This window comes from Oncorhynchus mykiss, chromosome 16 (assembly GCF_057628025.1).
Source record: "Oncorhynchus mykiss isolate SJ-2025 chromosome 16, ASM5762802v1, whole genome shotgun sequence".
Taxonomy (NCBI): Eukaryota; Metazoa; Chordata; class Actinopteri; order Salmoniformes; family Salmonidae; genus Oncorhynchus; species Oncorhynchus mykiss.
Window position 1 is genome coordinate 20,347,501 of NC_143037.1, and position 20,204 is coordinate 20,367,704.

Sequence of the window (20,204 nt, forward strand, 5' to 3'; positions counted from 1 at the left end):
AAAAAATATTCAAAACATATAGTCGTAACACGTCATTTTTTACTATGATAGTTATTGTCTTTAGAAAGGCCGTCCGGAGTATGTAGGAGAGGTACAGAGGAGAATCAAATGTTGGTTTGTTTTTTCCTGAGACATGACTGTATTGGAGTCCACAGCCATGACTCCGGGTTATGCTTATGAACTCATGTCATTTTACACTACAAAAGCTGTTTGTCATTCATTCATGATGACGATGTTTACGACTGTACCAGGGATGTGAGCGTCTTTTGTCCCATGTCGACTTTCACACACACACACAGGTGCAGCGATCCAAAAAAAAAAGAAGGGCTTTTACTGCGCGTCTGTCAGTCTGTACGGTATGTCTGGTTCCCTAAGGCCTTCTCCCTCTGTGAGTGTGTGTCTGTTTGTGTCGATCTGTTTGTCAGCCTGCCTGGTTACTCATGATCCTTTCCCCACCCTCTGTCCCTCTCTCATATGCCTTCTCCACAACTCAACGCCAGTTTTCTAACGGTTCCCGAAAATGTAGAGATGTATATTTTGCACCAGTTGACAATCCTAACTTTGCCCTATTTCATAAACTCCTCTCCAGTATCTCAAGAGAAACCTTTTTCAGATCCACACATTTCAGAAGAACACGTTCAGACACACACAGAGATACACACACAGAGAGACACACAGAGAGACACACACAGATACACACACACACACAGAGATACACACACACACACACACAGGCTCTTTTAGGTTCCTTTTTTGCTATTGCCTTCAGTGAAATGCACTGTAAGATGAGGAATACACTCAAACTCTGTACACATCCTTTATAGGCCTATATGATATAGTGATAATGACGAGTATGATAACGACGACAACAGAAACATTAATTATAGTATAATTTTAAAACAATTATTATATTAATCATTAGGTATATGTAAAAAAATATATATATATAATTGAAAAAAAAATAACACTACAGAATCTCTGTCTTCCAAATAGTGTGAGAAATGATTTGAAGCTACTTGTTTTGTTTTCTCTTTATTTATTGTTTCCGGTAAATGCTTTCTATACTGCTCGACTTGTTCTACCATTTACCCACGTCATCCCTCCCTGTGAAACTCCTACACATCAACACACACCCTTCACTTCTTTAGGGTTGTTGCCTTTCAACAACCTTCCGACCGGAAATGATTGAGCGGTAGTGTAGGAAGCATTAGGTCCTGTGTTTTAAAGAGTATTTTAGGACTAGTAATATAAACATATGATGACTATTTACAGTATGAGCAAATGTATGCAGCGATAAGAGGTATTCATGAAGTTATGTTCAAAATGAAATGCAGAAATATACTGATATGATAGAGTTATAACTAAGGTGTTGAAATAAATGCTGAATAAACTATTGAACTCTATTGATATTTTTTCCCCTCTCTGAATCCAAGGCTTCTAGGTTCACATAAAGATCCAATCTAGACTGCCCTGTTATGGTTGACTCATTTATCAGTGTCTCCTTCTCCCAGCCAACCAGGGGCCTTACGCTATAATGTTCTCATGTTCAGGATGAATTCAGATCTGTCAGGAATGAGGAAAAGCCGGCCACATGACGTACTTGGGTTCATCTGTTGTGGTCATACAGTGTAGGAGGAAGGGTGGGTCTTTAAGAAGTGGGTAGTCAGAGGGGAGAAAGAGAGAAACTCGATAGGGGTAAACGAGAAGTCGTTCCCTGACACACTTGGACGGGTCCTTCTGCAGTGGGTTGCAAGGACCCACTGCATCAGGGAAACTCCCACTCCCACTTTGCACCCAAGTAGTGTGGCAGCGTGTGCACTATGTGGCCCGAGAGCAGGGCGGCCTAGTCTCTCCAAACAGACAAATCCCAAGTCTCAACAGAGAATGGAGTGTTGCAAAAGTGCACAGGGTGAAGGCGACAGTTCGCGGGGGCCACCCGTCACTCACACACTAATAAGCTCCCATGACGCAGTGCCACATTGACACAACGCTGTGACCAGTAGAGGGTCAAAATGAACTTCTACAATTCATTAGCACCATATTGAGAGAGGTGAGGGAAGGAGAGTAAGGGAGGGAGGGAAGGAGAGGAGGAGGAGGAGGATGAACTTTCTTCCAGCTGTTTTTGTAATAGACGTAAGAGTTGTAAGAGTTGTGGAGAGAGAGAGAGAGAGGGAAATAGTGAGCGAGCAAGAAGGGGTAGGCGAAACGAATCATCTTACACACTGAGTATTAAGGAAACCACGAGGAGAGTAAAGGAGGGATGGGGAGACTTGGATAGCAACAGCAGAAAGGAGAAATTTGACCAACGGTGGAAGGAGCATTAGGATGGAACAGCCCTGCTAACAGAAGAGGAGAGAAAGGTGAGAACCTTCTTTTTCCACTTGCCCGTCAATCGTTGTGTGATTGTCATGCACATTCACTGTCTCTGTCTTACGTTCGTTGGATCTGCCTTGGTGACTCAGTCTTTCAGATCACACTGGTGTGTGTAACTTTAAGTGCCAGTGAAAATTGGGTCAGTGAGTGAGGAGTGAGGAACATGTGTTGTGGGAGAGGCATTCGGAGAGAAAAGAGAGACGGAGAGAAAAGTCGGAACGGCCCTAGAACTAGCAAGTGGCCACTTGAGTAGTCACTGGTGATTCAGAGGGAGACATGTAAGTGATGGATTCTCCCCGGCATGGTTTTATTTTGTCACGTTTGAATGAGGACTTGATCCTTGTAATGATTGAATGCAACTTGAGTGTATTTTTATTTGAATTATAGTCTATGATACCGTTCAGTGTTGTGAAACTGAGCCTTTGACAAACTAGCCAATTGATACTGAAACACCCCAGTCCCTTACCCACCTTACCTCGGCATGCTGAGGAAGAGATGGGTGGAGACAGATATGTAATACAACAAAGTCGCTATAGTGGGACCATATTTGAAACCGAACAACAATCCTGTGACATTTATCGACAGTAGGCCTTCTGTACTGTTATATCATGGCATAGAAGACCAGCTGAGGGAGGGAGATGGTAGATAAGCACAGCAGCAAGGGGGAGAAGGTTTCGGAGACAAAACCTTGGTTCTTCTCTTCCCTCTGCGTTAGTCTTGTGATGAGGTGCGGTTAGTCAGTTTCACACAGAGTAAATTATCACTCAGCCAACAAAGTGCCAATGTGTTAGGGAGATAAATAAGCCTGTAAGTGTCTGAGTGCTTGTGTGTTTGTGCATGAATCTGATTTGATCTTGTACTGTTTAAAGTACCTCCTATACTGACACAGCCTCATATCTTTTCCCTCAGTTGGGATATCACAAAGCTGTGTTCATTAGTTCAAACAAAGCTTTGACTTAGAACTACAGTAGGCATATTATCGGATTTGCTAAACCCAAACTCTCTCCCCTCGCACTTTGTTGTCATGTTTTCCATGAGCGTGGAAGAGACGTGTGAGAGTAGAAGATGGCTCGGCTAATAGTGAGGGAGGCCGTTAGTCAGAGCCAGGGAAATATGACCTTTCCCTCCCTGTTTATTTTGGGACAGCAGCAGGAAGAATGTCGGAGCGGGTGTTCTATTCCTGCTGTTAGATTCCAGTCTATAAATTCCAGTCTCGGAATGACACTCCCCTTACTCACGATGGGTTCAGAGCAGAGGAGGCTGACGCGAGGCACTAATAGAAGGATGGGCTCATTGTAAAGGCTGGAATGGAATTCATGGAACGGAGTCAAACGTGGTTTCTACACATTTGATGTGTTTGATACCATTCCATTTATGCCATCCCAGCCATTACAATGAGCCTGTCCTCCTATAGCTCCCCCCACCAGCCTCCTCTGGTTCAGCTAGTATATCATAGATGTAAGCAATGTAATGTAGAAATAATGTTGCAGCTGGTTCCACTTCCGAAGGCTCAGTGTAGGAGCTGTTTGTAGCTGTTTGTTGCATTATCGATTTCAATGAGATTCTGTATATTCCAAATCACATCGTATTTCATAATTAATTTGAGTAGATTCTGTACTAATTATGTCATCGAGCCATTAAGTTTGATCACTGGCATGTACATTTCAGATTCAAGAGCCAAATGCTTATATTTAAAAGATACATGTGTATCTGTTGATATTGTAGTGAATGGCGGGGCAGGGAAGCGAACACGGGTTGCTGGCGTAAAAGGTAAACACCCTACACATCGAGCCAATAGGTTTAACCCACTTGGTAAGAATTGTAATGTGGCTCATTTAGCTGCACTGCCCCTTCCTAACAGGGAGGCAAATCCCCGTGCTTCGACTGCTCAGCCCCCTCATGTCCCGGGCCGTGCCTTCCGATGGCCCCACGGCTAGTAGTGTAAAAAGTACCCAAGTTGTCATACTTGAGTAAAAGTAAAGATACTGTAACTGACGAAGAGGAGTAGTATGAAGGATTGGAGGACCAAAACGCAGCGTGGTAAGTGTTCATGTTTTTGAATGAATAACGAACACTGAACAAAACAATAAACGTGAAGTAAGTCAAACCGAAACAGTCCCGTGTGGCACAGACACTAACATGGAAAAAGAAACACCCACAACTCAAAAGTGAAACCAGGCTACGTATGAGGCCTAGGCTACGTACCAGGCTAAGTATGATTCTCAATCAGGGACAATGATTGACAGCTGCCTCTGATTGAGAACCATACAAGGCCGAACACAGAAATCCCAAATTATAGAAAAACGAACATAGACAACCCACCCAACTCACGCCCTGACCATACTAAAACAAAGATATAATAACAGAACTAAGGTCAGAACGTGACAGATACCTTAATAGAAAATGCCTCAAGTGAATGTGAAAGTCACCCAGTAAAACACTACTTGAGTAAAAGTCTAAAAGCATTTGGTTTTAAATATACTTAAGCATAAAAAGTAAATGGACTTGCTAAAATATGTTGAAATATCAAAGTAAAAGTATTAATCATTTAAAATTCCATATATTATGCAAACCAGACGGCACAATTTGTATATATATAGTTTTTATTTACAGATAGCCAGGGGCACAGTGGACATTAATTTACAAATTAAGTATTTATGTTTAGGTAGTCCGCCAGATCAGAGGCAGTAGGGATGACCAGGGGTGTTCTCTTGATAAGTGCGTGAATTTCACTATTTTTCTGTCAAAATGTAACGAGTACTTTTGGGTGTCAGGGAAAATGTATGGAGTAAAAAGTACATTCTTTTCTTTAGGAATGTAGTGAAGTAAGAGTAAAAGTTGTCCAAATATAAATAATAAGATAAAGTACAGACGCCGAAAAAATGACCTCAGTAGTACTTTAAAGTCCCTTTACACCACTGCCCACGGCCACCATCCCACTTCTGACAACAATGTATAGAACTACGGTCCAGGGATGCAAACCCGGGTTGATGGTATGAAAGGCAAACACCCTACACATCGCGCCAATAGGGTTAACCCACTTAGTTGGAGTTGTAACACGGCACAGTACTTCACATAATGATGAAATCCCTGTGAAAGTACTGAAGGTTGTTTATGATCCTTTCCTCTGCTCATCAAAGACATACCCCAAAATGTCGACGCTCCCTAGAGAACCCCACGAGGACTCCAGGATGCAGAGCTTCTGGATGGTGAGGAGGAAGTTACAGATATGAATATAAACATGAACCTTTTTACAACAGTTCATGGCTACCGATAACTGATTTTCTGTGTTCTTATAATAGGAAAGTTGATTCTATAGCAATACCTCTTTCTGCAGTTCCTCCTGATCCTGATCAACTCTTCTCTCCGCCATCCCTCTCTCCCCCTCTTCCTCCCCAGCCAGGGAACTATGAGCGAACCGTCCGACGCACTGACCAGTCCTTCCATGCATGTAAAGATATCATGGCCTGTTTCAATGAGAGGGCCAACGTAGAGAAGCAGTACGCCCAGCAGCTCAGTGAGTGGGGCAGCAAGTGGAAGGCCATAGTAGACGCCCGTAAGTAAAGGAGAACCAAGGAGAACTTCAGGACTGGACTTCTATACTATAGCACTTATTATAAACTGTCAAAATGATGAACAAATACACTATGCCAAATCCTCCTACCTGGTCTTTGTATTATCAATCAGGCTGTTCTCATAGACTAGACGTAACATATTAAACGGAAATCCGGGACACTCAAATTAGTATGATACAGTATGGTACGTTTGGTATGGATACATAAGACAGAAGTTTACAAAATAACACAAATGTCTAGCAACCCAAAGGATGCGTGTTCGAATTTCATCACAGACAACTTTTGCATTTTAGATAATTAGCAACTTTGCAACTACTTACTACTTTTTAGCTACTTTGCAACTGCTTAGCATGTTAGCTAACCCTTCCCCTAATGCTAACCTTAACCTACAGTAACTCCTAACGCAAACGTCTAGCAATCTAAAGGTTGTGTTCGAATCTTATCACGAACAACTTTTGCATTTTAGATAAATAGCAACTTTGCAACTCCTTATTACTTTTTAGCTACTTTGCATCTACTTAGCATGCTAGCTAACCCTAACCCTAACCTTAACCCTTTAACCTAACTCCTAAACCTAACATTAACCTTACCCCTAACCTAGCTAACATTACCGTTAGCGACCTAGCAACCTAGTTAATGTTAGTCACAACAAATTTGAATTCATAACATATCATACGTATAGCAAATTCATGACATATTGTACAAATTGCAATTTGTAACACATTGTAATTGTAATGCGTAACATATCATAAGAAATGGTTGATGGACATCCACAAATGAATGCATACCATACCAAACGTAACATATCACAGTAAATTGAGTGTCTCCTCGTGTTCGTTTACTATGTTACGTTTACCCCTGAGTTCAGGTTGCATCAATCTAATTAGTTTTCAATCCCTAATCAGTTAAAAGTCTTATGTCTCTTTTTATCTTTCCCTTTCTCTTCTCTATCACCCTAGGGCCGCTCTATGGCTCCCTCATGAGGGCGTGGCAGTGTTTCTTCTCCTCCGCTGAGCGTCTATCCATTCTCCATTCCTCTATCTCCCAGTCCCTCGTTACAGAGGAGGGGGACAGAGTAAAGAGCTGGCAGAAGGATACCTTCCCTAAGAAGATATTCTGTGGATTCCGTGAGACCTACGAAAACGAGACAGGGTTTGCACGTGCTCAGAAACCCTGGGCCAAGAGGCTGGGAAAGGTTACAAAACCCATATGTTAGGTGTACATTACATCTTCATGAACTGACCAAATGGGCCCGCATTTGTGTGCGTTGGGGGGGATTGTACTTCACATCCCTATTGCTTGATTACAAGGAAGTCAACTTTATGCCTAACTGTTTCTCTACAGTAGTTTAGTTTTGCTGTAGTCTAAGTTTGGACACCATTACATTTACATCTCCAAGGCTAGTAGCATGCAAGGCTTAACCGTTGCTGGTAAGATTAGAAGCTAGGTGATAAATTCCTGAACCCTCAAAATATATTTTATGTATCCTACTGTATGCGGCACACCCTATTATAGTGATTGAATTACTCCCAAGGGAGGTGTTATTTTAGCCTATGAGTAGTAGGACATGAGTAGTAGAACTGGGTTCAAATACATATATATATTTTAAATTAAATACTTTAGCTGTGCTTGATTGATAAGTCTTTTGCATTGAAACCAATTAAAAAGTCCCAAATCTGCAAACCCCACCCAGTACTTGGCACTCCAAGGCAGTCTAAAGCAAACACTCAAAGTATTTGAAAGGATTAAAGTAGTATTTGAACCCGGATCTGATGAGTCGTGAGTGGCATGTTCATGGAGGCAGGGCATACAATGTTTTAACTTTGTTTTGCATCTTTTTACCCGTATGTCGTAGCTGGAGAAAGCCCGTGGTGCATACCATAAGGCTTGCCATAAGGAACAGATAGCCATAGACAGAGAGACGCAGGCCAAGGAGAACACAGTGCTGAGTCCTGAGAAACTGAAAAAGATCCAAGACGCCCGAGAGAAGGCCAGTGAGGAGAAAGACAAAGTGAGAAAAACTGAAAGGCTACTAACTCACAACTGCTAAATTTATATTCATTCATCTGAGAGTGTGGGATGCTCAACTAGCCAGATATGGAAATGTTGCACTTCCCTAGCCCATGCCCCCATCTGGTAGACTGTTTTGCGGAATTTTTCCCACATACAGTTTCCTTTTATGGCAAGGGCAAAAATGTGTTATTGTAACCACCATAGTAACCACCTTCCATGTTATTGTTAGGCACCGTCTTTGTTTATGCAGTAGTAAATTATTCTAACTTACACTATATATACAAAAGTATGTGGACACCCCTTCAAATGAGTGGATTCGGCTATTTCAGACACACCCGTTACTGACAGGTGTATAAAATACAGCACACAGCCATGCAATCTCCATAGACAAACATTGACAGTAGAATGGCTGGTACTGAAGAGCTCAGTGACTTTCAACATGGCACCATCATAGAATACCACCTATCCAACAAGTCAGTTTGTCAAATTTCTGCCCTGCTAGAGCTGCCCCGGTTAACTGTAAGTGCTGTTATTGTGAAGTGGAAACATCTAGGAGCAACAACGGCTCAGCTGCGAAGTGTTAGGCCACACAAGCTCACAGAACGGGACTGCTGAGAGCTGAAGCGATTAGCGCGTAAAATAACCGTTCTTCGGGAGCTTCATGAAATGGGTTTGCATGGCTGACCAGCCACACACAAGTCTAAGATCACAATGCCAAGCGTCGACTGGATTGGTGTAAAGCTCGCCGCCATTGGACTCTGGAGCAGAGGAAACGCATTCTCTGGAGTGATGAATCACACTTCACCATCTATCATCCATCCACCAGCTACCTGCCCCAATGCATAGTGCCAACTGTAAAGTTTGATGGAGGAGGTATAATGGCCTGGGGCTGTTTTTCATAGTTCGTAATTTTCATAATCTTAACAGCACAGCATACAATTACATTCTAGACGATTCTGTGCTTCCAACTTTGTGGCAAGAGTTTGGGGAAGGCCCTTTCTTGTTTTCGGAATGACAATGCCCCAGTCCACAAAGCGATGTCCATAAAGAAATTGTTTGTCGAGATCGCTGTGGTAGAACTTGACTTGCCTGCACAGAGCCCTGACCTCAACCTCATCAAACACCTTTGGGATGAATTGGGACGCTGACTGTGAGCCAGGCCTAATCGCCCAACATTTAGTTCAAAGCCTTCCCAGAAGAGTGGAGACTGTTATTGCAGCAAAGGGGGGACCAAGTCCATGTTAACGCCCGTGATTTTGGAATGAGATATTCAACGAGCAGGTTTTTTAAACTTTATTTCATGTAGTGTACAGTATATAGGGACACTGGCTAAACCAGAAAGGCCCATTCATATACAGTACCAGTCAAACGTTTGGACACACCTACACATTCAAGAGTATTTCTTAATTTTTCTATTTTCTACATTGCAAGATAATAGTGAAGACATCAAAACTATGAAATAGCACATATGGAATCATATAATAACCAAAAAAGTGTTAAACAAATCTAACCCTTTATCTTTGTTGACAACTTTGCACACTCTTGGCATTCTCTCAACCAGCTTCACCTGGAATGCTTTTCCAACAGTCTTGAAGGAGTTCCCACATATGCTGAGCACTTGTTGGCTGCTTTTCCTTCGCTCTGCAGTCCAACTCATCCCAAACCATCTCAAATGGGTTGAGGTTGGGTGATTGTGGAGGCCAGGTCATTTGATGCAGCACTCCATCACTCTCCTTCTTGGTCAAATAGCCTTTACACAGCTTGGAGGTGTGTCGGGTCATTGTCCTGTTGAAAAACAAATGATAGTCCCACTAAGCCCAAACCAGATGGGATGGCATATCGCTGCAGAATGCTGTGGTAGTCATGCTGGTTAAGTGTGCCTTGAATTCTAAATAAATCACTGACAGTGTCACCAGCAAAGCACCACCACACCATCACACCTCCTCCATGCTTCACAGTAGGAACCACACATGCAGAGATAATCCATTCACCTACTCTGCATCTTACAAAGACATGGTGGTTGGAACCAAAAATCTCAAATTTGGACTCATCAGACCAAAGGACAGATTTCCACCGGTCTAATGTCCATTGCTCGTGTTTCTTGGCCCAAGCAAGTCTCTTCTTATTATTGGTGTCCTTTAGTGGTGGTTTCTTTGCAGCAATTCGACCATGAAAGCCTGATTCACGCAGTCTCCTCTGAACAGTTGATGTTGAGATGTGTCTGTTACTTGAACTCTGTGAAGCATTTTTTGGGGGCTGCATTCTGAGGTGCAGTTAACTCTAATGAACTTATCGTCTGCAGCAGAGGTAACTCTGGGTCTTCCAATCCTGTGGCGGTCCTCATGAGAGTCAGTTTCATCATAGCGCTTGATGGTTTTTGCGACTGCACTTGGAGAAACTTTCAAAAATTCTTGACATGTTCCGTATTGACTGACCTTCATGTCTTAAAATAATGATGGACTGTTGTTTCTCTTTGCTTATTTGAGCTGTTCTTGCCATAATATGGCCTTGGTCTTTTACCAAATAGGGTTATCTGAATACCACCCCTACCTTGTCACAACACAACTGAATGGCTCAAACGCATTAAAAAGGAAAGAAATTTCACAAATGAACTTTTTACAAGGCATACCTGTTCATTGAAATGCATTCCAGGTGACTACCTCATGAAGCTGGTTGAGAGAGTGCCAAGATTGTACAAAGCTGTCATTCAGGCAAAGGGTGGCTACTTTGAAGAATCTCAAATATAAAATATATTTTGATTTGTTTAACACATTTTTAGTTACTACATGATTCCACGTGTTATTTCATAGTTTTTATGTCTTCACTATTGTTCTACAATGTAGAAAATAGTAACATTATAGAAAAACCCTGAGTATGTGTGTCCAAACGTTTGACTGGTACTGTGCATAAATTACACATCCAACTGGGCACACCACAACATTTAAACTTGGATAATTGGATAATATTGGGTTGAGACATAGATCATGAGATTACAACCTATATTCCCTCACTTAAAAACACAGGCAAAAGTTTGTTGAATTTCCAAAGTGTGATCGCTGTACTTTCAACCATTTAGAAGCACTGCAACGTTAAAATGGGAATACAATTTCAGTTTATTTATACAGCTGTTTAATGTGTTATCACTGTGCTTCATCTAATAGCGGAACTAAATGACCTGGATTGCAGTTGAGATTACAATAAAAGTACATAGTGCATGTGATCAATGCCATTCAAGATTCTACGCAGATTGTCACAGCAATTGTGAAGATCTCCACAAACCTGCGACGACCTGTGCATGCTATCTTGAACATGCACGCTTTATATATGATTACATAAGAAGAAATGTATAGTTTCAGTAACCTCGAAATGTGGCCACGGATGTGTTACTCATTTTAAAGTTGAACGTTTACTGTATGACATAGTAATATTGAACTGTGCTTGGTTGATAATAGCAACATTTAAAGGAGATGTATCTACAGCCTGGATAGTTCCAACTGAGCCACTGGCTTAATCCCATTCTTTAACTTTTATTTTTGGTTGAGTTGGAGACGTGAATCCAACATATCATTTGTTATCTTGTCGACAAGTTAATAAGCTACTTATTGCATAATGAAAGTGATATTGAAGAGTGTTTGGTTTTCAACGCAACCAAATATCAGCATTTGAAGGAGATTGGATAGTTCCATCTATGCCACTGATTTAGTCTGGCTTTAATTCCAGTTTGTCTACAAATGAATAATTGATCTGTTGGATTGATGTGTCCATCTCAACCAAAAATCTAATTTAAAGAATAGGACTAAATCAAATGAAACTTTAAATGCACTTTAAACTATTCTTTAACTTTAACTTTTGGTTGAGATGGAGACATGAAAACAACGTATTAATGATTTATTAAATGATGAATTTGTAGACAAACTGGAATCAAAGCTAGACTAAGTCATTGGCACAGCTGTCACGATACAAACAGAAGATTTATATCCTTCAAATACTGATATTTGGTTGTGTTGATATCCAAACACAATTCAACATCACATAATATCATTCAATTTGAAATCAACCAGGGCTTGAAAACCTAGTCCTATTGTATTGTCTATTTTTACTTCAATTCTGGGGTGAATTGAAACAATAGCCGTTGATGACTTTGCAAATGCTATATAGGCCTGAACAGCGGCATTGATGATATATGAGGGACACAGTATGGTCACATTTCAATTACTCTGTTAAACCTACCCTTTGGAATGACTTCAATAGCAACAGTTGAGTATATTTCGTTTTTTAAGTGGAGCTCTCTCAACCATCTTTCTCATGACAGCACTTTGGAAATAGTCAGTGACAAATATCATAGCTAAGGAGGGCTGGGCTGGGCTTGGTCAAAACCTTGAATGGGAGACGAAAGGGTAGCTGTAGATAGATCCATTATCTGCCCGGCCTGTTGTTCTTTTCTTCTGGTAGTGGATATAACCTTGAAGATCTGTTTTAAATGTACAAATTCAACACATCTCAATCAAGGTTTTTCTGTATTGTAATTTGATATCCATGATGAAATGTCACCCTCAAAATCAACAGTCGATTACTTTTTTCAAATCCAATGTATTTCCCACATAGATTCCACGTCACAATACATTGACAAATTACGTTAAAACAATGGGACTGTGTGTGGCAAGCTTACAGTATTCGTTGGCAAGCTTACAGTATTCGTTGGCAAGCTTACAGTATTCGTTAGCAAGCTTACACAGTCTTTGGTGGCAAGCTTATACAGTCTTTGTTGGCAAGCTTATACAGTCTTTGTTGGCAAGCATACACAGTCTTTGGTGGCAAGTTTATACAGTCTTTGTTGGCAAGCTTATACAGTCTTTGTTGGCAAGCTTATACAGTCTTTGTTGGCAAGCTTACAAATCAAATCAAATCACATTTGATTTGTCACATACACATGGTTAGCAGATGTTAATGCGAGTGTAGCGAAATGCTTGTGCTTTCTAGTTCCGACAATGCAGTAATAACCAACGAGTAATCTAACCTAACAATTCCACAACAGCTACCTTATACAACCAAGTGTAAAGGGATGACGAATATGTACATAAATTAATGATATATGAATGAGTGATGGTACAGAACGGCATAGGCAAGATGCAGTAGATGGTATCGAGTACAGTATATACATATGAGATGAGTAATGTAGGGTATGTAAACATTATATTAAGTGGCATTGTTTAAAGTGGCTAGTGATACATGTATTACATAAAGATGGCAATATGCAGGAGGTGGTATAGAGTACAGTATATACATATGAGATGAGTAATGTAGGGTATGTAAACATTATATTAAGTGGCATTGTTTAAAGTGGCTAGAGATAGAAGCTGTTTTTCAGTCTCTCAGTCCCTGCTTTGATGCACCTGTACTGACCTCGCCTTCTGGATGATAGCGGGGTAAACAGGCAGTGGCTCGGGTTGTTGTTGTCCTTGATGATCTTTATGGCCTTCCTGTGACATCGGGTGGCGTAGGTGTCCTGGAGGGCAGGTAGTTTGCCCCGGTGATGCGTTGTGCAGACCTCACTACTCTCTGGAGAGCCTTACGGTTGTGGGCGGAGCAGTTGCCGTACCAAGCGGTGATACAGCCCGCCAGGATGCTCTCGATTGTGCATCTGTAAAAGTTTGTGAGTGCTTTTGGTGACAAGCCAAATTTCTTCAGCCTCCTGAGGTTGAAGAGGCGCTGCTGCGCCTTCTTTACCACGCTGTCTGTGTGGGTGGACCAATTCAGTTTGTCCGTGATGTGTATGCCGAGGAACTTAAAACTTTCTACCCTCTCCACTACTGTCCCTTCGATGTGGATAGGGGGTGCTCCCTCTGCTGTTTCCTGAAGTCCACTATCATCTCCTTTGTTTTGTTGACGTTGAGTGTGAGGTTATTTTCCTGACACCACACTCCGAGGGCCCTCACCTCCTCCCTGTAGGCCGTCTCGTCGTTGTTGGTAATCAAGCCTACTGTAGTGTCGTCTGCAAACTTGATGATTGAGTTGTAGGCGTGCATGGCCACGCAGTCGTGGGTGAACAGGGAGTACAGGAGAGGGCTCAGAACGCACCCTTGTGGGGCCCCAGTGTTGAGGATCAGCGGGGTGGAAATGTTGTTACCTACCCTCACCACCTGGGGGCGGCCCGTCAGGAAGTCCAGTACCCAGTTGCACAGGGCGGGGTCGAGACCCAGGGTCTCGAGCTTGATGACAGGTTTGGAGGGTACTATGGTGTTAAATGCTGAGCTGTAGTTGATGAATAGCATTCTCACATAGGTATTCCTCTTGTCCAGATGGGTTAGGGCAGTGTGCAGTGTGGTTGCGATTGCATCATCTGTGGACCTATTGGGGCGGTAAGCAAATTGGGGTGGGGTCTAGGGTGTCAGGTAGGGTGGAGGTGATATGGTTGTTGACTAGTCTCTCAAAGCACTTCATGATGACAGAAGTGAGTGCTACCGGGCGGTAGTCGTTTAGCTCAGTTACCTTAGCTTTCTTGGGAACAGGAACAATGGTGGCCCTCTTGAAGCATGTGGGAACAGCAGACTGGGACACAGTCTTTGGTGGCAAGCTTACACAGTCTTTATCGGCAAGATGTGTTTTGATGGTATGACATCACTACTCTGATGTTGTGACAGGTCCGCGAGAAATATGAGAAGGTGTTGGAGGATGTAACGTCCTACGCGCCTCGCTACATGGAGGAGATGGAGGCCATTTTTGACCAATCGCAGGAGGAGGAGAGGAAGAGGATCAGCTTCCTCAAACAGGCTTTCCTGTCCATCCACAGACACCTGGACATCACCAACAATGAAAGGTAGAGGAGCCTCCTCCTTCTCTCTCTCTCTCCTCACTCATGTGGGTGCGTGTGTGCATGTGTGTTTCAAGTTTTATTGTCACATGCAGTACAGTGAAATGCTTTTCTTGCAAGCTCTTTCCCAGCAATGCAGTAATCGATATCAGTAGTACTATTAAAAAAGTATTAGTTAAAAAAAACACAAGAAAGTAAGCAACCTATATACAGAGTCAGTTTCAGAGTCAGTACCAATACCATATTTACAATGTTCAGGGACACTGGAGTGGTAGGGGTTGATATGCATAGGGATAAGGTGACTATGCATCAGGATATACAGTTGGGAGAACAAGTATTTGATACACTGCCGATTTTGCAGGTTTTTCTACTTACAAAGCATGTAGAGGTCTGTAATTTTTATCACAGGTACATTTCAACTGTGAGAGACAGAATCTAAAACAAAAATCCAGAAAATCATATTGTATAATTAATTAGCATTTTATTGCATGACATAAGTATTTGATCACCTACCAACCAGTAAGAATTCCGGCTCTTACAGACCTGTTAGTTTTTCTTTAAGAAGCCCTCCTGTTCTCCACTCATTACCTGTAATAACTGCACCTGTTTGAACTCGTTACCTGTATAATAGACACCTGTCCACACACTCAATCAAACAGACTCCAACCTCTCCACAATGGCCAAGACCAGAGAGCTGTGTAAGGGCATCAGGGATAAAATTGTAGACCTGCGCAAGGCTGGGATGGGCTACAGGACAATGGGCAAGCAGCTTGGTGAGAAGGCAACAACTGTTGGCGCAATTATTAGAAAATGGAAGAAGTTCAAGATGATGGTCAATCAACCTCGGTCTGGGGCTCCATGCAAGATCTCACCTCGTGGGGCATCAATGATCAGAGCTCTCTCTATATATGGCTGGTGAGGGATCAGCCCAGAACTACACGGCAGGACCTGGTCAATGACCTGAAGAGAGCTGGGACCACAGTCTCAAAGAAAACCATTAGTAACACACTACGCCGTCATGGATTAATATCCTGCAGAGCACGCAAGGTCCCCCTGCTCAAGCCAGCGCATGTCCAGGCCCGTCTGAAGTTTGCCAATGACCATCTGGATGAGCCAGAGGAGGAATGGGAGAGGTCATGTGGTCTGATGAAACAGAAATAGAGCTTTTTGGTCTAAACTCCACTCGCCGTGTTTGGAGGAAGAAGAAGGATGAGTACAACCCCAAGAACACAATCCCAACCGTGAAGCATGGAGGTGGAAATATACTTCTTTGGGGATGCTTTTCTGCAAAGGGGACAGGATGACTGCACCGTATTGAGGGAGGATGGATGGGGCCATGTATCGCGAGATCTTGGCCAACAACTTCCTTCCCTCAGTAAGAGCATTGAAGATGGGTTGTGGCTGGGTCTTCCAGCATGACAACGACCCGAAACACACAGCCAGGGCAACTAAGGAGTGGCTCCGTAACAAGCATCTCAAGGTCCTGGAGTGGCCTAGCCAGTCTCCAGACTTGAACCCAATAGAAAATCTTTGGAGGGAGCTGAAAGTCCGTATTGCCCAGCGACAGCCCCGAAACCTGAAGAAGGTCTGTATGGAGAAGTGGGCCAAAATCCCTGCTGCAGTGTGTGCAAACCTTGTCAAGAACTACAGGAAACGTATGATCTCTGTCATTGCAAACAAAGGTTTCTATACCAAATATTAAGTTCTGCTTTTCTGATGTATCAAATACTTATGTCATGCAATAAAATTCAAATGAATTACTTAAAAATCATACAATGTGATTTTCTGGATTTTTGTTTATGATTCCGTCTCTCACAGTTGAAGTGTACCTATGATATAAATTACAGACCTCTACATGCTTTGTAAGTAGGAAAACCTGCGAAATCGTCAGTGTATCAAATACTTGTTCTACCCACTGTATATGATAAACAGAGTAGCAGCAGCGTATATAATGATTGTATGTGAGTGTGTGTGCTTGCGTGTGTACAGAGTCAGCATGAATGTGTGTGTGTGTTGTGTGTGTGTGTGTGTGTGAGCAAATGAAGTGTGTGAGTTTGTGGGTGTGTGTTGGAGTGTCAGTGTGAGTGTGCATAGAGTCGTGTGTGTGTGTGTGTGTTTGTGAAAGGTCTGTGATGATCTATGTGTACAGTTTATTAATATACTCTCCCATTCTGTCTGTCTCTGTCTGTCAGTGTGAAGACCGTGTACAGTGAGCTCCACCACACTCTCACGTCCATCAGTGAGGCGGACGATCTGAAGTGGTGGAAGAACAACCACGGCCCAGGCATGCCCACTGACTGGCCAACGATTGAGGTATACAACTGTCACTCATTATGTTGACCTTTGACCTTTGCTAGTGTTGATAGGCGTATTCACACCAGCCATATATAGAGAGAGCTCTGATTACTACCGTATACAGACCATGTGTTGTGTGAAATCAAATGATATGGAGAGAGTTTAATGAGAAGGAAGAACTAACGCTTATCTGTATCATCAGGAATGGATCCCACCTGTAAAGAAGCCGAAAAATAAAAAGAGAGACAAGAAAGGGCAGAAGGATAAACCGTAAGCTGTGTGTGTGTGTGTGTATTTGTATCCAACATATTACCATGTCCACTACAATTGATTACTGTAAAATGTCAATTAAACGTTGAGTCTCAAATACATTTCAACAAACGCTGGGTCTAAATGAATTGTTTACAAAGTTACCGTGAATTACCATGAATTGTTTACAAGGTTTCATGTTTGATTTATTACATAAAATAATTCAGTAATGACTAGAAAATATAATGGCAAGCATCTCTTTTCATCCCCAGTAAGAAACTGCTAGCCATTGGCTGCTAACAGAACTTCTAGCGAGTGGTGTAAAGTACTTAAGTAAAAATACTTTAAAGTACTAATTAAGTCGTTTTTGGGGGGTATCTGTACTTTACCTTACTATTTATCTTTTTGACAACTTTTACTTCACTACAATCCTAAAGAATATAATGTACTCTTTAATCCATACATTTTCCCTGACACCCAAAAGTATTTGTTACATTTTGATTGCTTAGCAGGGCAAGAAATGGTCCAATTCACTCACTTATCCAGAGAACATCCCTGGTCATCCCTACTGCCCCTGATCTGGCGGACTCACTAAACACAAATGCATAATTTGTAAATGATGTCTGAGTGTAGGAGTGTGCCCCTGGCTATCCGTAAATAAATAAAAAACAAGAATAGTGCCATCTGGTTTTCTTAATATAAGGAATTTGAAATTATTAATATTTTTATTTTAATACTTAAAAGTATGTTTTAATAATTACATTTACTTTTGATACTTAAGTATAATTAAAACCAAATACTTTTAGACTCAAGTAGTATTTTACTGGGTGACTCACTTTTACTTGAGTAATCTTCTATTAAGGTATCTTTACTTTTACTCAAGTATGACATTTGGGTACTTTTTTCAGTAGAAGTCTACAAATATTTGGTTCTAAAAATACTTAAGTATATTTTAGCAATTACATATACTTTTGATACTTAAGTATAAAAAATAAAAGCTAGTGTAAATAATTTCAAATTCCTTACATTATTAAACCCAGATGGCACAATCTTCTTGTTTTTTATATTTACGGATAGCCAGGGGCACACGACAACACTCAGACATCATTTACAAATGAAGTATTTGTGTTTAGTAAGTCTGCCAGATGAGAGGCAGTAGGGATGACCAAGGATGTTCTCTTCATAAGCGCGTGAATTAGACAATGTTCATGTCCTGCTAAGTATTCAGGGAAAATGTATGGAGTAAAAAGTACATGATTTTCTTTAAGAATGTAGTGAAGTAAAGTAAAAAAAAAAATAGATATGAATAGTAAAGTACAGATACCCCCCCCCCCCCAACAAAAAAAAACTTAAGTAGTACTTTAAGGTATTTTTACTTGCTTACTTGACACCACTGCAAAATAGACGCCTAGCTCAAACAGACGCCTTGGTTCTAATAAGAGCTTATTGTGTTTATTGATTTAAGAAAATAAATGCCTGGGCAATTAATTGAAGTTTTATGGTAATACATTTCCAGATGAACTCCCTTATTCATTCTATCATTCCTCCATCCTCTAGTGTGATGATTGGAGGAGTGAAGGTGCGAGCTCTGTATAATTATGTGGGAGAGGAAAGTGACGAGCTGTCCTTTAAAGCAGGTGACATGACCGTTTAAAACACAGTTCAATTCAGCATTTTGTCGAAAACATTGAAAGACTACAGTTCCTTTTGCCAGTCCAATGTCTCAAGTGTGTCATCCAGAATCATGTCTGTTTCCATACCTGTATTATTCCAGGTGAGGTGTTCCTGAAGGTCGAGGAGGAAGACGACCAGGGTTGGTGCAAGGGGATGCTGGACGGAGGGAAGGACGGCTTCTACCCTGCCAATTATGTGGAAGTTGTTGTGCAGTGATGTCATGCTACCACTCTCAAAACTCTCAAGCATTATGTCAGCAACTTTTTTTTTAAATGAAATGTGCATGTCTTCATGGAAAAATCCACTTTGGTGCAAAATTAATTAGAATTTTGTTTTGACTCTGAAATTAGAAGGGGGAAAAAGTAATTAACATAAAAGGTTGACGCTCACAATGTTATAATCATCAAGCTGAAATGTGTAATGTTACCAATACCTTATTAAAGAGAGACATACAATTCCCTTAATTATTTTACAATCTAACCTAAATGGTTTGAGCTCAATATAAATGAACTTCTTTCATACGCTATTTCTACTTTTGCAGGTTATTGTGGGCAGGGACACATTTGGCTGCCTCTGTCACTACTTTAAAATGATTTAATTAGCAGTATTAGTATTTACCCTCGACCAGGAAAGACCACAGGTTTACAGTGATTTGTGTTTGCCGATACTAAAATCTGAAAGCTGTATGATAATGCATATTATAGATGATTGAAGGACATACATCATTCTTAGTAAATTAAGTTCTACAACTGGCATTGGGTTGTATTAGAAAAATAAAAGTCCTAATTCTTTACTAAGCTCAACGTTTGTGTCTTTTTTATACTGACACCAAAGTGTTGCTAAACAGTGCATTCGGAATGTATTCAGAACCCTTGACTTTTTCTACATTTTGTTACGATACAGCCTTATTCTAAAATTGATCAAACAGATTGTTTTTCCTCATCAAACTCCACACAATACCCCATAATGACAAAGCAAAAACTGTTTTCTTTTTTATTTTAGCAACACCAACAACAAAAAATGAAATAAGACATTTCCATAAGTATTCAGAGCTTTTACTCAGTACTTTGTTGAAGAACCTTTGGCAGTGATTACAGCCTCGAGTCTTCTTGGGTATGACGCTACAAGCTGTATTTGGGGAGTTTCTCCCATTCTTCTCTGCAGATCATCTCAAGCTCTGTCAGGTTGGATGGGGCTATGTTGCTGCATAGCTA

The 20,204-nt window shown here is 41.3% G+C and overlaps 1 protein-coding gene across 2 annotated transcripts; it reads left to right on the top strand.

The window, feature by feature from the left end:
• Positions 1–1,779: 1,779 nt before the first annotated feature.
• On the top strand, positions 1,780–19,787 carry LOC110491578 (protein kinase C and casein kinase substrate in neurons protein 1). Of its 2 annotated transcripts, none has more exons than XM_021565129.3 (10): positions 1,780–2,360; positions 5,514–5,582; positions 5,773–5,929; positions 6,908–7,143; positions 7,804–7,959; positions 14,603–14,778; positions 16,965–17,085; positions 17,270–17,337; positions 18,874–18,953; positions 19,091–19,787. In XM_021565129.3, the coding sequence occupies exons 2-10, from the start codon at positions 5,526–5,528 to the stop codon at positions 19,204–19,206; spliced, it is 1,167 nt and encodes a 388-aa protein (XP_021420804.2). In that variant the 5' UTR covers positions 1,780–2,360; positions 5,514–5,525; the 3' UTR covers positions 19,207–19,787. The 2 variants fall into 2 exon arrangements, with proteins under 2 accessions (XP_021420804.2, XP_021420805.2); XM_021565130.3 differs by having other exon boundaries at positions 2,351–2,651.
• Positions 19,788–20,204: the final 417 nt, after the last annotated feature.